General features: G+C 62.3%; 1 protein-coding gene across 4 annotated transcripts in view; it reads left to right on the top strand.

Moving 5' to 3' along the window:
- The window catches only part of OSBPL5 (oxysterol binding protein like 5), a 75,925-nt gene extending 55,642 nt beyond the window's left edge, over positions 1-20,283 (top strand). For all 4 annotated transcript variants that reach the window (XM_038563612.1, XM_038563613.1, XM_038563614.1 and 1 more), the window contains exons 4-22: positions 2,881-2,961; positions 3,196-3,297; positions 4,252-4,455; positions 5,172-5,256; positions 6,900-7,071; positions 7,342-7,537; positions 9,267-9,451; positions 9,965-10,046; positions 11,246-11,344; positions 11,704-11,800; positions 12,698-12,796; positions 14,558-14,655; positions 15,124-15,213; positions 15,302-15,438; positions 15,868-16,053; positions 16,295-16,421; positions 17,497-17,644; positions 18,174-18,276; positions 19,294-20,283. In XM_038563612.1, coding sequence (XP_038419540.1) covers positions 2,881-2,961; positions 3,196-3,297; positions 4,252-4,455; positions 5,172-5,256; positions 6,900-7,071; positions 7,342-7,537; positions 9,267-9,451; positions 9,965-10,046; positions 11,246-11,344; positions 11,704-11,800; positions 12,698-12,796; positions 14,558-14,655; positions 15,124-15,213; positions 15,302-15,438; positions 15,868-16,053; positions 16,295-16,421; positions 17,497-17,644; positions 18,174-18,276; positions 19,294-19,432 — 2,430 coding nt within the window. In that variant the 3' untranslated portion in view covers positions 19,433-20,283. The remainder of the gene's footprint in view (positions 1-2,880; positions 2,962-3,195; positions 3,298-4,251; positions 4,456-5,171; positions 5,257-6,899; positions 7,072-7,341; positions 7,538-9,266; positions 9,452-9,964; positions 10,047-11,245; positions 11,345-11,703; positions 11,801-12,697; positions 12,797-14,557; positions 14,656-15,123; positions 15,214-15,301; positions 15,439-15,867; positions 16,054-16,294; positions 16,422-17,496; positions 17,645-18,173; positions 18,277-19,293) is intronic.
- The last annotated feature ends 266 nt before the right edge of the window (positions 20,284-20,549 follow it).

The following is a 20,549-nucleotide window of genomic DNA, read 5'->3' as shown; positions in this document are numbered from 1 at the left end:
CACGTTGGAGCCCCTGCACTGAGCTCTGCGGGGTGCCCCCAAAAGCAGGATTGTGGGGCCAGATGGTTGTTCTGAGGTCACATGGAATTCTCAAGCATTTTATATCTAACTATTTGAGGTTTATGAGCCCACCAGCAATGAGGGAGGGCTTCCCTCTCTCACATCCCCACCACACTTGGATGTTCTGGGTTTTCCTTCATTGCTGTTGTGGTGGTCCCAGTGGGTATGCGGTGGTGCCTCTCTGTGGTTCTGATTTGCGGGTCCCTAATGACTGATGATCTGTTCATGTGCTTCTTGACTATCATACAACAGCTTTGGAGAAATGTCTGTTCAGGTCCTCTGCCTGTCTTTGAATCGTGTTGTTTGTCTTTGTTGTTGGGTTGTAAGAGCTCTTTTTATTTTTTATTATTATTTTTTATTTTTTTAAGGTTTTATTTATCTATTCATGAGAAACACACAGAGAGAGGCAGAGACACAGGCAGAGGGAGAAGCAGGCTCCTCACAAGGAGCCCGATGTGGGACTTGATCCCCTGACCCAGGATCATGACCTGGGTTGAAGGCAGATGCTCAACCGCTGAGCCATCCAGGCGTCCCAAGAGCTCTTTTTATATGATAGACGTCACATTCTTGTCAGATGTGCCATTGCACATTGGGCCCCTGTCCTGTAGCTTGTTCTAAATGGCTTCTCTAAGTAATTATCACAGGTTGCGTGTCTATGGTCAGACTTTGGAGGTCCTCGCTCTGACTCGGGTTTCTTGTGTGTGATCGCACTGTGCCTTGATGTGCAGCAGCGTGCAGGAGGGTGAGGAAGGGCCTGGGGACACGATAGTGCCTGGGCAGGGTCCTGGGGTGGCCACAAGGGCAGAGGAGCTGGCAGACAGGGCTGCAGTGACCCGAGCCCGAGTGGCCTTGCTGGACTGAGGCACAGGGGGTACAGGGCACAGATGCCCCATCCTGCCCTCCGCCCCCAGGTCCCTGGACCCTCAGGCCCCGAGCCCACTTCTATTGCCTAAAACAAGCACAACTGCATGGAGCCACACCTGGAAGAGAACTGGGTGGTAGGTCACCCCGTTTATTCATTCATTCATTCATTCATTCATTCATTCAACATAGGTACTGAGCCCCTGCTGCCGTGCGTGCTGGGGTCGCACTGCCCCCAGCAGGAGTTGTAGACAACAAGCAGGACTGTCTATGGGGCTGCAGTTGCAAAAGGCGCTGGGCCGGCCAAGGGCAGGTGTATGCCGCCAGGGTGTGAGGCCAGCAGGGCGGGAAGAGCCTTCCGGGGAGTGACTCGGTGGGGCCTGAGGAAGGAGCGGGGGCCTCCCAGCAGCAGGGAAGAGCATCCTGGGCTGGGGGAACAGCCTGTGTGAAGGGGGCTGGGGCGCCGTGCACCAAAGGCCCAGCTCCCCAGGAAGACTGCTGGGAGCATCTTTGTGGGTCAGCCCCAGCCCCCAGAGACCGGTCACCTGCTGCCAATGTCTAGCACACACATCGTCACTTCTGCTTCAGCCCAAAGACTGTTTCTAGAGCAGAGGCTGCCGTCGGCAGGCTCAGGAGAGTGCCCGGGCATCGGTCCAGCACTCAGCGGCTCCCAGGGCACCCCTGCCCTTCTGTGATCCATCCCAGCTCAGCCCCTCCCTCATGAGCTGTGTGACTCTGGGCAGTTTCTGAGCCTCTCTGTGCCACAATCTCCTCTTGTGCAGGATGTGGATAGTGAGAATGACCCCCTGGCTCTCGCAGCTCTGTGACTTGTGGCTGGTCTGACTCTCCTTCCCACCCCCAGCGCCTGAAGCCAGGCCTGGCATGCGGTGCTGTGGGGATGACCGGCCTGCTGGACGGCACTTCCTGCCTCGCAGCCTCGGCAAGTGACTTTACCTCTCTGGGCCTCGGTTTCCTAGTCCATCGAACAGGACAGTAACTGGGCCCGTGCTGCGGGCTGTCGTGGGAATTAGGTGAGCCCGTGCAAGCAGAGCACCTCACCTCCCAGATCCTCCGGGCGCCAACAGCTGCCTGCCGTCCCGCCAGCCCCTCCGGCAGGCTGGGGGGCTTGCTCGCAGGTCTAGGGGCTCAGGGCGGTGGTGGCGAGAGCCCCAGGGCACCCAGCCCAAGAGCAGAGCAGGGCAGGTGAACTCTCTGGAAAGAACCGAGAGCGAGTATCTGAGGCTGCCCTGGCTCCGTCTCAAGTGCTCGTGCTACCATCGGAAAGAAAACAGCCACGCATCAGATAACTTTCATGTCTCAGAAAATATTATTCTTTTGACTTTTTTCAATCACTTAGAAATGGGCAACTGTTCTGAGCTCACAGGCTGAACGGAAACAGGTGGAGGGTGGGCTGCGGACCGTGGTTTGCTCTGCCCTGCCGCTAGCCTTTGGGCCTGGCTTTGTCTCCTAACTACCCTCACCCTACCTCAGGGCCTCAGTTTCCCCATCTGTTGAAGGACCGCGGCCCCTTCCAGCCCCAGATCCCTGACCACTGCTCTCAGCCTGTGCAGCGTGTCTAGGAGGCCTGGCAGGCTGAGCCCTCTCCCCGGCCCACCCGCCCCCCTGCAGCCGTGGGTGGGCTCAGGAGAGCACCCGGGGAACGGCCCTGCGCTCAGCAGCTCCCAGGGCACCGGGGATGGGAGTCCCCGCTGCTCGTGTGGCCCCCGCCCAGACGCTGGGCACGTGGCCATGGCTAGAGCGGACGCTTCCGGGCACCTCTGAGCTCTCGTCCACATCCTGTCCTTGGCCACCATGAGGCCCCATCTCTGTGTCCCCAGCCCCTGGGATTGCGCAGTGGGGGACAGGACCACCTTTCTGTGACCCCCCAGCCCACCCGGCTGCCGCCTGGCCCTCTGCAGCCCCCAACGGCACCCCGATGCCCCTGACTCTCTCTTGCAGGCAGAGTACAGGCTGTACAACGGGTCCGACAAGGAATGTGTGTCCCCAACAGCCAAGGTCACCAAAAAGGAGGCTCTCAAGGTGGGCACGGGCCCCGGAAAGGGACGGATGAACGGGCCCGTGAGGTTCCCACGCCCCAGCCTCCCGAAGCGGGTGGGGGACAGGCCACCCCCAGGCGCCTCCACGCCCCCGTTCCTCCCTCTCGTCTCCCTGTCCCTGTCCTCACCCCTGCAGGGCTGGACCGCGGGGCCCTGGCGGCGGGGGAGCTGCGGCTCGTGGCCCCTCCCCTGACCTGCCCGTGCTGCCCTGGCCCAGGTACAGAAGGAGAACTACCGGCAGGAGAAGAAGCGAGCCACGCGGCAGCTGTTCAGCGCGCTGACGGACCCCAGCGTGGTCATCATGGCTGACAGCCTGAAGGTGTGCTGTCCCCCTTGGCCACCCCCGATCGGAGTCCCGGCCGTCGGCTGTTTGTTGCTATTCTGGAGGCCGGAGCCCGAGGCCCAGCAGCAGGCAGGGCCGTGCTCCGTCCGGAGGCCCCCGGGGAGGGTCCCTCCTGCCCCTCCAGCTCCCGGGGCTCCGCGCGTCCCTGGGCTGCGGCCTCATGACTCCAGCCTCTGCCTCACGCGGCCCCTCCCGTGTCTGTGTCCAGATGTCATCGAGTCGCGGCTCCCGCCACCCCCATGTGGCCTCATCTTCACCTGCCTAAATCTGAAAGGCAGTGCTCCAGGCCAGGCCTCCTAGACACGCTGCACAGGCTGAGAGGGGACCTGGCCTGCAGATAGGGGGTCACAGGGTGCCTGCAGAGCCTGTAGGGGGACAGGGGAGGGGGACACTGCACGGCTTCTGGGCTTGGGGTCAGAGGCCGGTGTTCAGGCCTCATGGAGGCGGCCTGTGGTGCTCTCAGCCCCGGGGGCTTGCGTCTACCCCAGCAGTGGTGGAGGGAAAGCTGCCAAATCCCGGGCTTGCGTCAGAGGGCGAACAGGACAGGTGCACCAGCCCCCGGTCATCTGCCCAGGACCTAGGCCCACGTGGGCTCCTTTTCTCGCTCCTACAAAATTATGAATAGTGAGGTACAAAAGCAAATATTTATTTGGAACGAGAACAGCGATGACAAGCTTCAGGGTTCACAGAGCTGACAATAGTTGCACCCGTTGCTGGCTCCCCGGGACCCTGGGAGGGCCTCAAACCCGGCCTCGAGCCTCACCAGGAAATCTGCTCCTGGCTGCAGTGCATTTGCCTGGATTCACTATGATTTATGAGCTCCTCCTGAAAGCTAGAAGAGAACTCTGCCCACGGTCCCCCCTGCCCCCCGCAAGCCATCTGGGTGCCCCCAGGGTGCTGGCCTCCCCAACAGTGGCTCCCTCCCCACAGATCCGGGGAACCCTGAAGAGCTGGACCAAACTGTGGTGTGTGCTGAAGCCGGGGGTGCTGCTCATCTACAAGACCCCCAAGGTGGGCCAGTGGGTGGGCACCGTCCTGCTGCACTGCTGCGAGCTCATCGAGCGGCCGTCCAAGAAGGATGGCTTCTGCTTCAAGCTCTTCCACCCACTGGACCAGTCTGTCTGGGCCGTGAAGGTAATGGGGGGCCAGGGGGTGGGGGTGGATGCCCGGGGCTCAGGAGGTCAGGCCCCAGGGGACCAGAGGGACAGACACTGAGGGGGGGCCGGGAGGCCAATCTCGGGGTTCCGGATGGGCCCATTACTACCCAGCAGCCGGGGGCCGTGGGGTCAATATCTGGGTGGCTGGGGCTCAGGTGTGGCCCTCCAGGTAGAGCATGCAGTGGGGCTCCCGGCCTGGTGACACAATGGACAGAGGCCGGGGAACTAGCCCAGACCTCACCCAGCCACCTCCTTGCCAGGACGCTGCCCAGCCCAGGACCAACGTGGGGCAGGTTACCAGGTGGAATCCAGAATGGCCAGTTATATTAGGATCTCAGACAAACACCAAATAGGGTTTTTGTTTTTTGTTTTTTGTTTTTGTATAAGGATGTCCCAAATATCGCATGGGACATATTTCTACTGTAAAGACTTTTACTATTTCTCAAGACTTGAATTTAACTGGGCATCCTAAATTTGCGTGTGCCGATTCTGGCCACCCTAAATCAGAGAGCTCGAGAGCTAGAGAGCCAAGGGTGGCGCCCCCAGCTCATCAGTGACTCCTGTCTTGCTGCCGGGTGCCTGACCCCGCCTGGGGATCCTGAAGCCGAGTGTGTGTGTCAGAGTGGGACTGCGTGATTGCCCGTGTCCCTGGGTGTCCCCCCGAGTGACACCCAATTGTCTCTCTCTTTCCAGGGCCCCAAGGGTGAGAGTGTGGGCTCCATCACGCAGCCACTCCCCAGCAGCTATCTGATCTTCAGGGCCGCCTCTGAGTCGGACGGTGAGTCCCTGCCTGCCCTGCAGTCTCCCTGGTGACCCCACAGGCAGCGGGTGCCCCGGTGGAATTACAAACCGGCTGCACATGGTCCCTATCTGGGCCTTTCCACTGCCACCCAGGAAGGAGACAGCACATGTCACCAGACAAGCCTGAGCTCGGGCCACGCAGGCCTGCCACTACTAGTCCCTCCCTGAGCCTCAGTTTCCCCAAGACAGAACACGAATAGCAGCGCCCGGCTCCCCAGTCATTGTGACGATCCGATGACCGTATTTAAAGCCACCGGATTGCAACTCCTGTGCGCGAAGCCCGTACCAGGCATCACTGACTCAGTAGGTTCCACTGTCATCTTCCTCATTTAACTGACGGAACCTGCCAGCCTGGATGGGAATCCCAGTCCGAAGACTCCCCAGGGCAGCGCACCTGGTTGGAGCGCCCTCCGGTGGCTGCTCCGGGTCGGTGCGGCTGGTGGCCCAGCCACTGGTTCCACACCACCTCCTGGTGGCCGGACGCCGCTTCCCCACCCCGGCTCTTGGGGAGCCCACAGTCTGGGGCTGGGGTTGTGGGGGCGCAAGAAGCTCTCAGACGAGGCCGATGGGACTGAAGCATGAGCCGGGTTCCTGATGAGCGAGGGGGCTGTGAGCAGAGAGGAAGGGCGACCACGGCCCCTGTGGGGTCAGAGTGGCCTTCCTGGAGGAGGAGAAGGAGTCTTGGAATGGCTTCAAAGGATGCATAGCAATCAAGGAGTCTAGTCCTCTGTGGCAACCACAAAGCCTGCCCCGCTTAGCGGTGCTGGGCATCCTGGCTGTGTCCTGCGGGGACTGCTCTGGTCACCCCCTCAGCTGCCCCCAGGAATGCACAGCCCAGGCTGGCCCCTCAAGCTCCAGTCAAGCCTGCAGTGAAACCCTGTAGGGACCCCAGATGTCCCCTTGAGAACCAGGGCTACCAACCCTACAAATCCTTGCCTCCCGTGCCAGGCCCCAGCCACGCCCCCCAGAATTACACGTAATGTGCAACATGCTTGTGAGTGGAAGGCCCACCGCTAGTAATCACAGCAGGACATAGGAGGCACCTTGGTAGACATGTGTCCCCACAGCTCTTAACACCTCCCCGGGCCACGGAGGTGGTGCTGGCGTAACCCACCGGCAGCCTCCACCAGGAGGGCAGCAGGGATTGAAGGGGTTTGGCTGGCTCTGCCTCCACATCCACCTCCTGTCCTGGTCTGCCAGTCTGCCTGCCACGGTCAGCAGCACCCTCTCCAGTCTGCCACCTGCCCTCCTGGCCTGTGCCACAGGCCAGTGGGAGCCCCCTGTGCCCCCTGAAACCTATCGCTTATGCAAAAGCCTCAGGGTGTCCAGGTGGAAGTGGGTAGCTCTTGCTAAGTGACTTGTGACCTTGAGGAAGTGTTGTGAGCATCCTCTGAAGGGCACTTTCCTCCGGCACACGTCTCTCTGTGATGGGGGCTCACCGGCTAGGCCTCTGTCCCTGCCCACGTAAGCCCTTGCCACTCGCACCCACGCATTCCTACACGGCAGCGTTGCCCACTTTGGGCAGGACCTCCAGGAGGGTAGGGAAGAGGCAGGGGTGTCCCTGGCAGAGGAGGGAGCCTTCCTGGGCTTGGAGTGAGCTCACCCCATGCCGCCCCACAGGCCGCTGCTGGCTAGACGCCCTGGAGCTGGCCCTGCGCTGCTCCAGCCTCCTGCGGCTCAGCACGTGCAAGCAGGGCCGAGACGGGGAGCCTGGATCCTCGCCTGACGCATCACCCCCCTCGCTCTGTGGACTGCCCTCCTCGGCTGCCATCCACGACCAGGACCTGTGCCCGTGAGCAGGGGTGCAGCGGGCGAGGGCTGGCCCCTCCCAGAAGCCTGGGTCTCCTGCCTGCTGGGGACCCCAGGACCCTCGCTATCACTGGGAGTGACATGTGGGGTCTCCTTGTATGTGGAAGGGGGGCTGGGGGCCCAGCACCACGGAGTCTGGCCCCCTTGAACTTCAGATCAGGAGGCAGGCCTCCTCCACTGCCCAGGGGCAGAGTGGGGGGGTCCTGGGCCGCACCTTTGAGACCTCAGACCCACAGCCCACCTTCCCTTCCAGGCTGAACGGGTCCTCCCTGGAGAACGATGCGTTCTCAGACAAGTCGGAGAGAGAGAACGCTGAGGAGTCAGATAATGAGACCCAGGACCACAGCGGGAAGACCAACGAGAGTGGGGGTGCCCACTCAGAGACCCTGGAGGGCCGCCTGCCGAGGAGGACGACATATGTGGAGCAGGTCCACGAGGAGTTCGGGGAGGTGAGAGCCTGCCCCCCCCCCCCCCCCAGAGAGCCGGATGTCACCCTGCACCTTACCCGCCTCCCTGATGCAAGCAGAGGCCACAGTGCCTGGCCAGCCCCTTGTCCCCAGGGGCTGGGGAGCAGAAGGTCAAGACATCCACGACCCTGAGAGAGCAGGTGGCTGGCGAGGGCTCGGCTGAGGGTGCTGGGGAAACCACTGGGGGGTTTAGGCAGGGGCCCCCCGGATCCAGGTGAGGCCTTTGGGATGCCAAGGGGTGGAGGTAGAAGCCCCTGGTCCCTGGGGAGGAGCTGCTGTCAGGAGGGAGACAAGGGTGCTTTGGTCCCGGGGAGCCATGGACAAGGGTCAAATCGGGGTTCAGGACACATGGGAGGTGGACGGACAGGTTCCAGTCCAGCTGGGACAGCACTGGTGAGGTAGTAGCTGGGAGTAGGGACAGGACCACAATGGGGGAGATGATGCATGTGAGGGTCTCGGGGCAGAGTGCGAGCAGCCCCAGGGACTCTCCAGAGGCTGAGCACAGACAAGGCTCGGCTCCGCGGGGGAACCTGGGAAGGCCTGGCAGGGGGTCTCAAGGACAGGTGTGAGAGCACAGAGAGGCAAAGCAACTTGTGTAAGGCGGCCCAGGAGGGTGGTGACGGATGTTGATGCAGGACGGGCTGCTGGCAACCTGGCTCCTGGCTCCCTGGGGGTGGCTGCTGTGAGGCCCCAAACACAGCCCTGAGCTCACATCCCACCAGCTGTGTGACCTTGGGCGAGTCACCTGTCCCCTCTAGAAAGCAGGGGCAACCACAGTGCTGGTGCCCAGGGGCCACTGCAAAGAATAAGTCCTGGGAGAAGGAAGGGGCACGCAGGCAGCATGGGACACTCCCTGCCTCCTGCACCCGAATCCAGCTTGGGGCTCCGTGGGGCTCAGAGGGTAGGCGGCCAAGTCCAGTTACGCCCCAGGCCTGAGGCGGAGGCAGCGATGGCAGGAAGCCGGTAGGGTCCCCAGCGAGGGAAGATGGCCTGGACTTCTGCCCGAGGCTGGCTGGGACTCCCCCAGGGCCAGTGTCCCCGCGGTACGGCCCCGTCGTGTGAGGACCCCATGGAGCTGGCCACGCTGCTGTGGTTCTGCTGCCTTGGGGGTTTGCTGGTTGGCGGGGAGTGGGAGGTGGGGCCCCAGACCCAGAGGGACAAGGCCCCGTGTCGGTCTCCACGCGTGTGCTGGCAGCTGTGATAAAGGTCAGACGTATCAGGAAAGGTACTTATCAACGAGTGGGTGCTCCTTTCTAAGGGAGACACAGGCCCAGAGCCCCTGCATCACCTGCGTCACCCGGCAGCCGTGAAGATTCAGCGGGCAGGGGCGGGAGGCTCCCTGTGCGTGTGGCACCTGCTGCCAGGGGCATCCTGCCACGGCCGCAGAGCTGGGCACGATGCACAGACGCGTTTCAGCAGCCGGGGTGGGCAGGGTGGTGGCACAGACCGAGGGAGCGCCCAGGTCGGCCAGGCCAGCAAGGAGCAGAGGCAGATGGGAGCCTGCAGGTGCCCCCCTGGGCCAAGGTGGGACACAGGCTGGGGACGGCCAGGGTCAGACGGGGCGGGGCAGGGTGGCTGGGCCCCAGGGGCCGGGCCGAGGAAGCACACCTCCTCCAGCCGGAGCCTGCCGTGGCTGGCCTGCCACCTACACTTTGTGGATCCCTGGGGCAGCACGGGGCTGGGGACCTGACCGCAGCCCCTCTCCCCGCAGCTGGGCCAGGCGTCCCAGGTGGAGACGGTGTCCGAGGAGAACAAGAGTCTGATGTGGGTTTTGCTGAGGCAACTGCGGCCGGGCATGGACCTGTCCCGTGTGGTGCTGCCAACGTTCGTCCTAGAGCCGCGGTCCTTCCTGGACAAGCTCTCTGACTACTACTACCACGCCGACCTGCTGTCCAGGTGAGTGGGGGGGGTGCTCCCATGCATCCATGCACCCCCAGAGACCCCAGCCTCCCATAGCCCCTGCCTCTCCCCCCGTGGATGTCTCCAGGAGGGGCCCTGGGGCCCCGGGCTAAGCTCAGTCCACTGTCCCCACTGGCTCAGCCCCTTAGAGGGCCCGGTCTCTAAGACCAGTCCCAGAGGGAGCTGGGGCAAGAGGGAGGAGGGGCAGCTGCACGTCAGGCCCAGGCCCCAGCCATCACAGGTGAGTGTGGGACGGCCCCGAGCACCTTCTAGTGTCCTGAGCTCAGGGCCATGCCTTTAGTGCCTGCAAACTGAACCCTACAGGCTGTGGGGGCCAGAAAGAGAGCTGTAGGCTCAGGAGCCCACACAGAGAGGCTGGGGGAGAGTGGGGGTTCCCTTCCTGGAGGGGCCCCAGTGGCCTGTTCCCAGCCCAGTGGACAGACGGTGGGAGGGAAGAGCGTGGACCGAGGATCCCGGCCTGGAGTGAGGGGTTCTCCCGGCCTGTCACAGGGCTGCCCTCGAGGGAGACGCCTACAGCCGCATCAAGCTTGTCCTGCAGTGGTACCTGTCCGGCTTCTACAAGAAACCCAAGGTGAGAGGCTCCAGCGGGGAGGTGGGGTGCCAACCACCCGGCCCGTAGCTACCTGCCCCCCAGAGAGTCCACATGGCCTTGAAGGGTCCCGATGGTCTCCACCGTGGCCCCAGGTGCTCGAAGATGGGGGCAGGGCCCTGACTTCCACCTAGGGAGGCCCCCTAGCCAGGCCAGGCTCACAAGGGCGGTCCTCATTCCCTGAAGGGCCCTGCACACCTTGAAGAAACAGCTACCACACGCAACGGTGCCGGGAAAGGGGCTCTCCACCCTGCATCTTCAGGGGCCCCTGGGACCTGTGGTTTTCGTGGTGTGTCTCAGAGTCATGGAAACCTTCCTGAGAACCCAGAACTAAGGGCTGCTGAGGTGGTAGAGACAGGAGGGTCCTGCAGCCCCACCCCGTCCCCTGACCGCAGGACGTGAGTGTAAAAGCATCACCCTGCTTCCACTTCTCCACCGTGTGCACCTGGGGACCCAGGCTCAGCAGGCCTGAGTGCAGACATGGCTCAGAAGGGCAGCAGCAGGTGTCCTCAAGGGCATCTGCACACACTGACTGCTCAGGGAGCCCGGCCTGCAGGGGGAGGCGTGTGCACGCACACACCTGGAAGTGACAGTCCAGCTGGTGGTGTGAGGGGCCGCTGGCTGCTTCAGACCAGGTCAGGGGGCCTGAGCTGGACCACATTTGGGCCCGGAAGGAGGGCTCTCCTGAGGGGGGGCTTGTGCTTGTTCCCTGCAGTGGGGATAGACTTGGGCCCTTTGGGGAGCAGGAAGGTGGTGAGAGTGGCTAAAGCAGAGGTGGGCGGGGGAGCAGGGCTGTGGGGTTTGGGATTTTATTAAAGGGTCAGTAGAAGCCACTGGGGACTTTGAACAGGTTGTGTACCAGTTCTGTCCAGAGTCCAGGGATGGCATGACCTTGTGAGGGTCTCAGGTCCCCCTCGGAGCCGAGAACTGGGCAGGACATCTCCTAGGCAGCCCACCCCCACCCCCAGAATGTAAACCATGGGCAAAGCATGTTCTCTCCAAAGCAGACATGGGGTGCATCCTCACATGCCACAGGCCTGCCAGGCCATCTCGTCTAGAGACCTCCCTGCTGTGGGCACCTGGGGGTATGGGCAGTGGTTGTCCCTCGGTCCACTCCCCATCCCACTGGGGTCCGTGGCCCACCCAGCTCCTCACACGAGCTTTTCATTCATTGCTTGCAGGGGATTAAGAAGCCCTACAACCCCATCCTGGGGGAGACCTTCCGCTGCTGCTGGTTCCACCCCCAGACCAACAGCCACACCTTCTACATAGCTGAGCAGGCAAGGCCCTGGCCGCATCCAGGCTGGACCGTCTGACCCCTGTGCCCATTCTCGGTGGCCCCCCATATGCCCATCGGGGTTCCCCTGGGAGGCGCAGACACAGCACAGCACTGTGACAGCAGAAGTGTTTCCTTGGGTGGGGAGCTGCACATCCCGTTCCCCTAGGGCACTCTGCAGGGATTCGGGGACCCCAGACCACAGCCAGGCCCATGACTCAGTCTCCACTTCCCTGCGCAGCAGGAGGGAGAGCTGGGAACAGCCCCACAGCACTCCTGGGGCCGGAGGGGTGCAGGGGGCAGGGGCAGGAAGCCGGGCTCCCTCCTCCCGGGAGCCATTCCACAGTGCCTGTCTGCCCGCAGGTGTCCCACCACCCACCCGTGTCCGCCTTCCACGTCAGCAACCGCAAGGACGGCTTCTGCATTAGTGGCAGCATCACAGCCAAGTCCCGGTTTTACGGTGAGGGGGGCGCAGGGGCAGCACCTGGGATTTGGTGACCGGGTTTATCTCCCTCCCTGCCTCTCAGGAGGTGGTCCCCTGTCAGGGACCCACAGATGGTGCAGGGCTCAGACCCTGGAGTCAGGCAGAGCCCATGCTCGGGCCTCCACCCCTCAGCTGTGGGGAGGGCACCCCTTGTGGGGATGCGGTGAGGGTCCCAGACGAGAACCCGCGCTCACCGGTGCCGTCTAGAGCTGAGCTGTCTGGGGCAGTATCTCCCTATAAACTGATCAAAATGAAGTGAAACTGGAAACACAGCTCCTTGGTTGCCCAGACACATCACAAGCACTCCATGGCCACCGTGGCCATCGGCCACTGTGTCAGCACAGGATAGGACACTCCCATGGCCGCAGTGTCGGGCCGTGCCGCCCTCAAGCCTGGCCCTGTGGGCACCCAGAAAGCATCTGCTTCTATTCGCCTATCACATCCGCAGGTGGACAGGTGCCAACGGCCTGCAGAGGGTGTGCAGATTGGGCCCACCCTTTCCGCCCCTGCCCCTGTGCTCCCATCCCTCCAGACTGTCCTCTCTTTGCCTGTCCGTCCATGCCCCCACTTCAGGGATGTTCAAAATCAGAGCAGGCGATTGGGCTACCTGCTGCTCGGTGTCCGTGGCACATTCACTTCCTGGGAGACGTGCCCTGGGCACCCTGGGTGGGGCTTTCCCAGAATCTGAGTCTCTGAGAGGAAGTGCTCCGCAGGTGAAGTCCGAGAGGTCCGGCCGCCCACAGTCACTGCTGGAGGGACCGGGGACTGTCTGCACCTGCTGGAAAGGAGCTCAGAACACACGACACAGGGGGTGGGCTCCCCCAGTCCTGAGGGTCTGTGTCCACTCACTGGTCCCCTCCCCCATCTCTGCAGGGAACTCACTGTCGGCTCTGCTGGACGGCAAGGCCACGCTCACCTTCCTGAACCGGGCAGAGGATTATACCCTCACTATGCCCTACGCCCACTGCAAAGGTGAGAGGGCCCACCCCCCACCCCCACCCCTGTCTCCAGCACCCCCAGGGCGGGGGGGGGGGGCGGGCGGCGGGCAGAGCCCAGGCTGGTGCCTTCGCCCTCCGTGGGGGATGCTCTGGTCCTTGTTTGTTTGTTTGTTGAGGGTTCCCCCAGGCCTTCTAGCTGGGAATGGACCTCCTGATGCAGGCTAGCATTTCACTCCAAAGTGACCACTTCCTTTCAGGAGCCAGCTTTCAGGGGTCACAGATCACAAGACAGTTCTGCTTCTTGGGAGTGGTTTTGTTATTGTTTCGGGCACTTTCCAGTAAAAAAAACATAGCACCTTTTTTTTCTTCTTCTTAAAGACAGATCACGAGTTAACACATTTCCGATTCAAGTCAGCCCAGTGCCTGGTAATTCCCATTGGCCAGAAACAACCTCTCTCCACCCATCACCCCCACACACACCCTCCCCCGACCTCCCGGAGGCGGGAAAGCCCCTTTTTTTTTTTTTTTTAATTCTTGATAGACATAGAGAGAGAGAGAGAGGCAGAGACACAGGCAGAGGGAGAAGCAGGCTCCTTGCAGGGAGCCCGACGTGGGACTCGATCCCAGGACTCCAGGATCACACCCTGGGCTGAAGGCAGCGCCAAACCGCTGAGCCACCCAGGGATCCCCGAAAGGCCCTTTTTGTAAATCACACAGGTGTGGTTTCTCTCCTGGTCCTACATCACACACACCCTGTACAGCGCTTCGAGTGACTCTCACCGGCTGGTCATTTCACTTTAAAGAGCCTGTGCTTTCATTTTAAGACTTTGTCTTAAGTGAGCCTTACTGGGATTTGAAAGTCCCCATCAGCAATGACCCCTCCAACTGCCTTGGGGCAGACACCCCCCCCTCCCCCGTGCTTTTGTTTCTTTTTCCTTTTGCTCCTTAGTGATTGCTTTTTTATTTCATTTTTGTTTGTAATTAGGGAAATGCAGTATTTTCCTGGATCCAAAGTCAAAACTTTAAAAGCAGGTGTAGTCAGAGAAGGCGGCATCTCTGTCAGCGACCCCCCCACCCCCCACCCCAGCAGTGGAGAGTCCCACAGCAGCCCCTCCCACTTGGTGAGGAGCATCCAGGACGGCCCCCAGGGCAAGGGGCATCCAGGAGCACCCTGGCTCCCAGCCCAAGCACTGGCGGACCCCGGGGTGTTTCCAGCCCTTCTGCTGTGTCACTTGGCTTGTCCTTTTATTTTCTTCTTTTCATTTTTTTCACACACGTCCAAGTGTCTGATAATACACACAGCTCTTCTCTTTAGTTAGCTGTCCAGAAACAGAAGATTCATTAATTGAGAAATCTATGTATTAATCTAAACAAGTCCGCCAGGCCAGTCCCGGGCACAGGAGTGAGCAGGGAAGACCAAGGCCCCCACGTTCAGGCCCCAACAGCAGAGCAAATGACAGATGCTGATGAGCATGTCCTGGGAGCAGGGAGCCTGGGAAGGGAGTCCTAGAGGAAGGAGCTGGCAAGGGCCAGGACATTCCCTGGACGGAGCAGCCTTGGGGGCAGAGACCCCATCTCTGGGGACAGAGGGTCTCTGGGAGCCAGGCGTGGCCCTGGGTTCTGCACCCTCCCCCCCACCAGCTCCTCTCCATCCCTGACACTCTGCCCCCTGGGGCTCCTGTCCCCTCCCCCATCCCTCTCACCCTCCTAGGGGCTGCCAGCAGCCTCCTCGGGGCCAGGGGTCAGCATTGCTGGGCTGGGACAGGTGATGGGGCTGACAGGGACTGTGTTTCAGGAATCCTGTATGGCACCATGACCATGGAGCTGGGCGGTAGAGTGACCATCGAGTGTGAGAAGAACAACTTCCAAGCTGAGCTGGAATTCAAACTCAAGGTAGCTCAGGCCAAGGCACCATCAGCCCCCAAGGGGGGGGTGGGTACTGGAGAGAAGTGGGCCCTAGCCACGGGGAAGCCCCCTCTGCACTCCAGGGTGGTTTCTGGAGCATATGCGCACAGAGGAGAGGACAGCTCTTGGCATCTCCATAGCACAGCCTGGGCCCAGAGAGGGCAAGGGGTTCCCGCAGGCCACACAGCACAGCCAGGAAAGGCACAGACCCTTTCCTCGTGTGAGGCGCACAGGCCTGGTAGGCCCCCTGCATCCTTGAGCTCAAGCAGAGGCATTGGGGGAGCGTGGCCGCCTCCAGCTTTGGGTCCTGTCCGAGCCAGCCTCCCGCGTCCTGGGGCCTGAGAGCCAGCACCCTCATGAGGAAGGGGCCTCCCCCAACCCCAGCTCAGTGAGGGGCACAAAGGTCCTGGAGAGGCGGCTGGCCCCTCAGCAGCCCTGTCTTGGGTGCCCCCACAGCCTTTCTTTGGGGGCAGCACCAGCATCAACCAGATCTCGGGGAAGATCATGTCAGGAGAAGAAGTCCTGGCACGTCTCACCGGACACTGGGTAAGAGGCCGCCGTCGGGCAGGCGCAGGCGGGCCATGGGCTGCGGGAACAACCATGGGGCCGACCCCTCTGCCCCTGTCTGGGACAGGACAGAGAAGTGTTTATCAAGGAGGAGGGCAGAGGAAGCACGGAGCTCTTCTGGAACCCGAGCGGGGAGGTCCGCGGGCAGAGGCTGAAACGGCGCACTGTGCTATTTGAGGAGCAGACGGAGCTAGAATCAGAGAGGTGAGGCCCGTTGGCGTCCGCGGGACCCGCTGACACAGGCCTGGCGTGGCCGGGCAGGGTTTCCGTGCTGCGAGCACGTCCCGGGAGTCCCCTGGCAGGGAGGGGGCTGGAGCGCACCCCTGTGACAGATGACTCGTCCTGCTGGGGCAGCTGAGAGGAGCACCCCCTCGCCCCCCGCCCAGGAAGAGCAGGCCTAGGTGCCTGGCAGCTCCACAGGGAGTGCCCTGCAGGAGGGAGGTGTGAGCTCGGGGTCAGGAGGACCCTCTCGCAGTGAATCAACGCCGCTCTAGGACACACGGGCATCCCAAGAGACAGCGAGCCCCCTGCCACTAGGGGCAAGCAAGTGGACGTTGCTCTAAGCCTCCCCTCCAAGGCCACAGGGGTGGGACCGTCCAGGTCACCCGCTCAGAGCAAGTGCCCTGCTCGCAGGCTCTGGCAGCACGTCACCAGGGCCATCAGCGAGGGTGACCAGCACAAGGCCACGCAGGAGAAGTTTTCACTGGAGGAGGCACAGCGGCAGCGGACCCGCGAGCGCCAGCAGAACCTCATGCCCTGGAAACCACAGCTGTTCCACCTGGACCCCACCACCCAGGAGTGGTGCTACCGACATGAGGAGTGAGTGCCAACGGGTGGTGGGTGGTTGCCTGGGGGCTCCTGCCCAGCTGGAGGAGTGCATGATGGGGCGAGGGAGGCTTCTGTGGGCGCTCCCCTGGCCGGCCACTGCCCAGGGCCCTACGTACACGAGTAGGCAACGGTCCCTCCCTGGGGGCTCTGGCCACTGCTGGGAAGCTGAGATGGGGCACCCTCCCCTCAACGGCCGCTGGCCCTGCTGATGGACGCCCTTTGGACCCTCCAGCCGTAGCCCCTGGGATCCCCTGAAGGACATCGCCCAGTTTGAGCAAGACGGGGTCTTGTACACCATGCGGCGGGAGACCATGGCCCACCAGACCGCCTTCCTGGGCAGCCCGGGGCCCAGGCACCAGGTCAGCAGCCCCAGCAGCCCTGCCTGGGGTGGACCTCCACAGCGGGAGGGGACTGTCAGGCTGGACCCCCACCCTCACTCTCACCTGCCTGCCCCTCCCTCTTCTGTTACCACCCTCCCCCACCCCCACCGGCTCAAACACACTCACCCCTCCCAGAGGGGCCTCCTCTGGCCCCCAGCCATCCCCTGCCCTGCCCTGCATGGCACTCAAGATGCCTGGATTTGCAGGAGGCTGTGTTCATGGGGCACCCCTGCGTGCAGGGCACCAGGTAGAGGTATGCTAGCCCCCAGCCCACTGCTCCCCAGAGCCACCCTCCATAATGTTATGAGCCCACAGAGCCAGCCTGCAGAGGAGGGAGTGGAGGCTCAGGGCAGCCTGGGGACTTGCCCAGGTGAAAGGAAGAGCGACCTGCACAGAGGTGCCAAGGAGAGGCAAGGAATGAAGGCAGGGAGGCTCCAGGAGGCATGCCAAGATCTCCTGAGACAAACACCAGGGTGCGGCTTGTGAGGGAAGCCTGGCATGTTCTGCACGGTGCCACATGGACGGAGGCCACCGTGTGACAAGCACCCCACGTGCTGCAGGTTCTCTGCGCCCGTGGTGGCTGCCTACCACGCGCAGGACTGGAGACGAGCGATTACATGGGCAGGACGGGCATGCCCTTCTTACCTGGTGACCCCAATTTCCCAGCCAGCAAGGGTTGCAGTATCTCACTGCCCACATGTCCCCACCCTCCCCACCTGTGGTAGCCCCTCAGGCCAGGTGCCCCCCCCACAGGCACCCACCGGGATGCACCCTGGGTCCCCCTCTGCCTCTCCAATTGGCCTGTACTTTGGGGAATTATCGGGGGTCAGCCAATCCTCGAGGTCCCACTGGAGCTGTCCGCTCCACATCGGGGGAACCCTAGCTGTCAGCTTGCACAGCGAGGCAGGACCAGCTGTCCTGGCCCATGAGTCAGAACTGTGCACAACCCCCTCTCCTGGAGCGGTCCTGACATAAACATGCTGCCCTGTCCCCAAGGCCAGGGGACAGGGGACGTGGGTATGCTCCCAGCTGCAGTGGCTCCATCTCTCTCTAGGGTCCTGGCCCAGAGCGGCGGCTCCGCAAGTCCAGCGACCAGCCCTCTGGCCACAGCCAGGTCACCGAGAGCAGCTCCACACCCGAGTCCTGCCCAGAGCTCTCAGATGAGGAGGAGGAGGAGGAGGAGGACGGTGACTTCATTCCTGGTGAGCCCTCCTGGGCCAGCTACTCTGCAGGGTGGGAAGAGTCAGGTGTATGGCCCACCTTGCCCATCCTCCCTGGGGTCCTCTAATATGCCTTCCCGAGCCCAGGGGCAGACCAGGGGGGTGCACTCCGAGGTTGCGGTGCCTCCCTTGGCTGGCAGGGGCTGTGCATGAGCTGGACAGCATTGACCCGTGCATGAGCCTCTGATTCCACTTCCCATCACCCTCATGGGCATGCCTGCTCCTCCCCGACTTTGTCCACGCTTCTCCAGTACACAGGCTGTGCTTTGGCCGTTTCTGTCTCCCAGGGCTGAGTGGAGGCCAGCTGAGCTTGGGGGTTCCCTCCGTGCCTGCCCCTCGACTCCCCATGTTGTTAGCTCCACCCAAAGGCTCCCAAGAGGTGGGGCAGGGGCCCGAGCTGGGCGTGACCCCGGGACCCTACGTGCCGGCTCCCTGAACATGCCAGCTCGCCTTTGATTCTCCCTCCATCCCCTGTCCCTTGTGTCCCATGACCGGTGGCCGGACATCCCAGGCAGCGAGAGCCCCTGCCCTCGGTGTGGGAAGGAGGCGCGGCGGCTGCAGGCACTGCACGAGGCCATCGTGTCCATCCGGGAGGCCCAGCAGGAGCTGCACAGGTAGGCCTCGCTCCCAGGGACCCGGCTGGGGTGCCATGTCAGAGAGGGCAGGAGAGCCAGCAGTGCAGCCAAGGCCGGCTGGCCATGGACCTGCAGTGTTACTCAGAGCTAGACCCATCAGGATTTGAGAGGGCCTGGTGGCATGAGGATGGGAAGAGAGTGCCCAGCTCTGCCCTGAGCAGGGGTGCCCAGCTCTGCCCTGGGCAGGGGTGCCCAGCTCTGCCCTGGGCAGGGGTGGGATGGGGAGGGGCAGGCTGTAGGGAGTCCTACTTGAACAGGATTAGCTGGCGATGCTTGGTAGCTCCTGAAAAGTCCATACGTGGGCTGGAGGAGCCTGGGGTAGGTCAGACTGAGTCAGTCACCTGGCACCAGAGGAGGCTGGCTAGGAAACAGGTGGTCGGAAGAGCCAGAAGTGTCTGCAGACACACAACCGTGGCTGTCCCAGGCGATGATATGAGTGCCCTGGGGTGGCCGTGACACAGTCCCACGGATGGGACTTAAACCACAGATGCTCGCTGTCCCCCATCCTGGAGGCTGGAAGCCCGAGGTCCAGGCACGGGCAGGCGGAGTCCTCCTGAGGCCTCTCTGCATGTGTGTGGACGGCCATGCTCTCCCTGGGTCCTCAGGGGGTCGTCCCTCCATGTGTGTCTGTGTCCTTTATGTCCTTATAAGGACACTGGTCATACTGGATTAGAGCCCACTGCGATGACCTCGTTTCAACTGAATCACTTCTTGAAAGACCCCCCATCTCCAAATAGAGTCCCATCTGAGGTACTGGGGCTCAGGACTCTGACATATGACTTTTGGGGCGGGGTGGTGCAGCTCAGCCTGTCACGGCAAGAATGGGAAAGAGGCTGCAAGAGGCCCAGCTCCCCCAGCCGTGACTCCCTCTCCCTGGAATGTGTGCCGGGGCATCCACTGTGCCCTGGGGCCCCTGCCATAACGTCTGCCAAGGGTAGGGATGCACTCCCTCTGGGCCCACCCTGGCTCAGCCGCCACCCTCCCCTGTCCTTGCAGGCACCTCTCGGCCATGCTGAGCTCCACGGCGAGGGCCAGGCAGGTAGCAGCCCCGGGCCTCCTGCAGAGCCCCCGCTCCTGGTTCCTGCTCTGTGTGTTCCTGGCGTGTCAGCTGCTCATTAACTACATCCTCAAATAAGAGCCCTTTGTGGGCAGCACGGGCAGCGCCTGCAGAACTCGGCCAGCCCCAGCCCTCCCTCCCAGGCACCTAGCACTTTAAGCCAGCCCGGGGGAGGCAGAGAGAAGCCGGCAAGCGTGGCCGCTGTGGACAGAGGGGCGGCAGGAGGACGGCAGGAGGGCCCCAGAGGGCCACCCGGGGCTCCTCCAGGGGAGGAGGTCCCTCTCCTGTGGGACCCTCCGCCCAGCGCCGGCCTTAATGCTAAAGCCAAATGCAGCTTTCGTCATGCCTCACACCCCTTGGCCAACTCGCCTGCTCTTTCCTGGTCAGCTTCTACTTGTCCCGCGTGATGGACGGAGGCGGGGGTGAGGGGCCTGCCCAGACTTTGCTTGGTCACTCCCCAGCCAGGGTGAGTAGGGAGCTTTTGCAGAGCAAGCCAGGAGTCCCAGAGGTTCCCAGAGCCTCCTCCGTCCGGATGCCCAGGGCTGTCCGTCCTGACACCCAGCGTGCATTGCCGGAGTCGTGCCACGAGAGGCCTCCAGTGGTATCTGGGGCAGACTGGAGCTACTCTGGAGAGAGCATTTGGATTTTAGTCTGGTTTTGTGCTGTTTGGACAGGATCCCCACGATACATACCAGTGGAATCCATCCCACCTCACACAGCCTGGGCGTGGCGGGGGTGGGAGGGCGGGCGGGCACACCTGAGCGCAGGTGTGTGTGTGTGGGCAGTGGTGCGTGGGGTCGGCTTCGCCGGCACTGGTGTTCCCTGAGTCAGGGAAGCCCAAGTTTGCCACTTTGCTCGGACAGATGCACAGTCTTCCCGTTTTACACTTTTTTAATAAACGCAATTGCAATATTTTAGGCAGGCTGCAAGCAGCGTCTGGCGTCTTGCCTCTTTTTCTGTGTCCAGTGCCACCTGTATGTGTGTGTGCGTGCACGTGTGTGCATGAGCATCTGCGTGTGTAGACACACAGAGCCTTAAACTACGCGGTGGCAGTGCCATCAGAACTGACCGTCCCACTTTCCAGTCCGTAGCCACGGTCTTGTTCCCTGCCCCCAGTGTGGGATGTCTGTGCGCCATCCCTTGAAATAAACGAGTACAGACAGTTTGTGTTCTCTTCTTGGGGGACTTCTGGAAA

The sequence above is a fragment of the Canis lupus genome, chromosome 18 (assembly GCF_011100685.1).
Source record: "Canis lupus familiaris isolate Mischka breed German Shepherd chromosome 18, alternate assembly UU_Cfam_GSD_1.0, whole genome shotgun sequence".
Taxonomy (NCBI): domain Eukaryota; kingdom Metazoa; phylum Chordata; class Mammalia; order Carnivora; family Canidae; genus Canis; species Canis lupus.
Note: the sequence above shows the minus strand (reverse complement) of the source record. Positions and strands in the feature narration are given on the sequence as shown.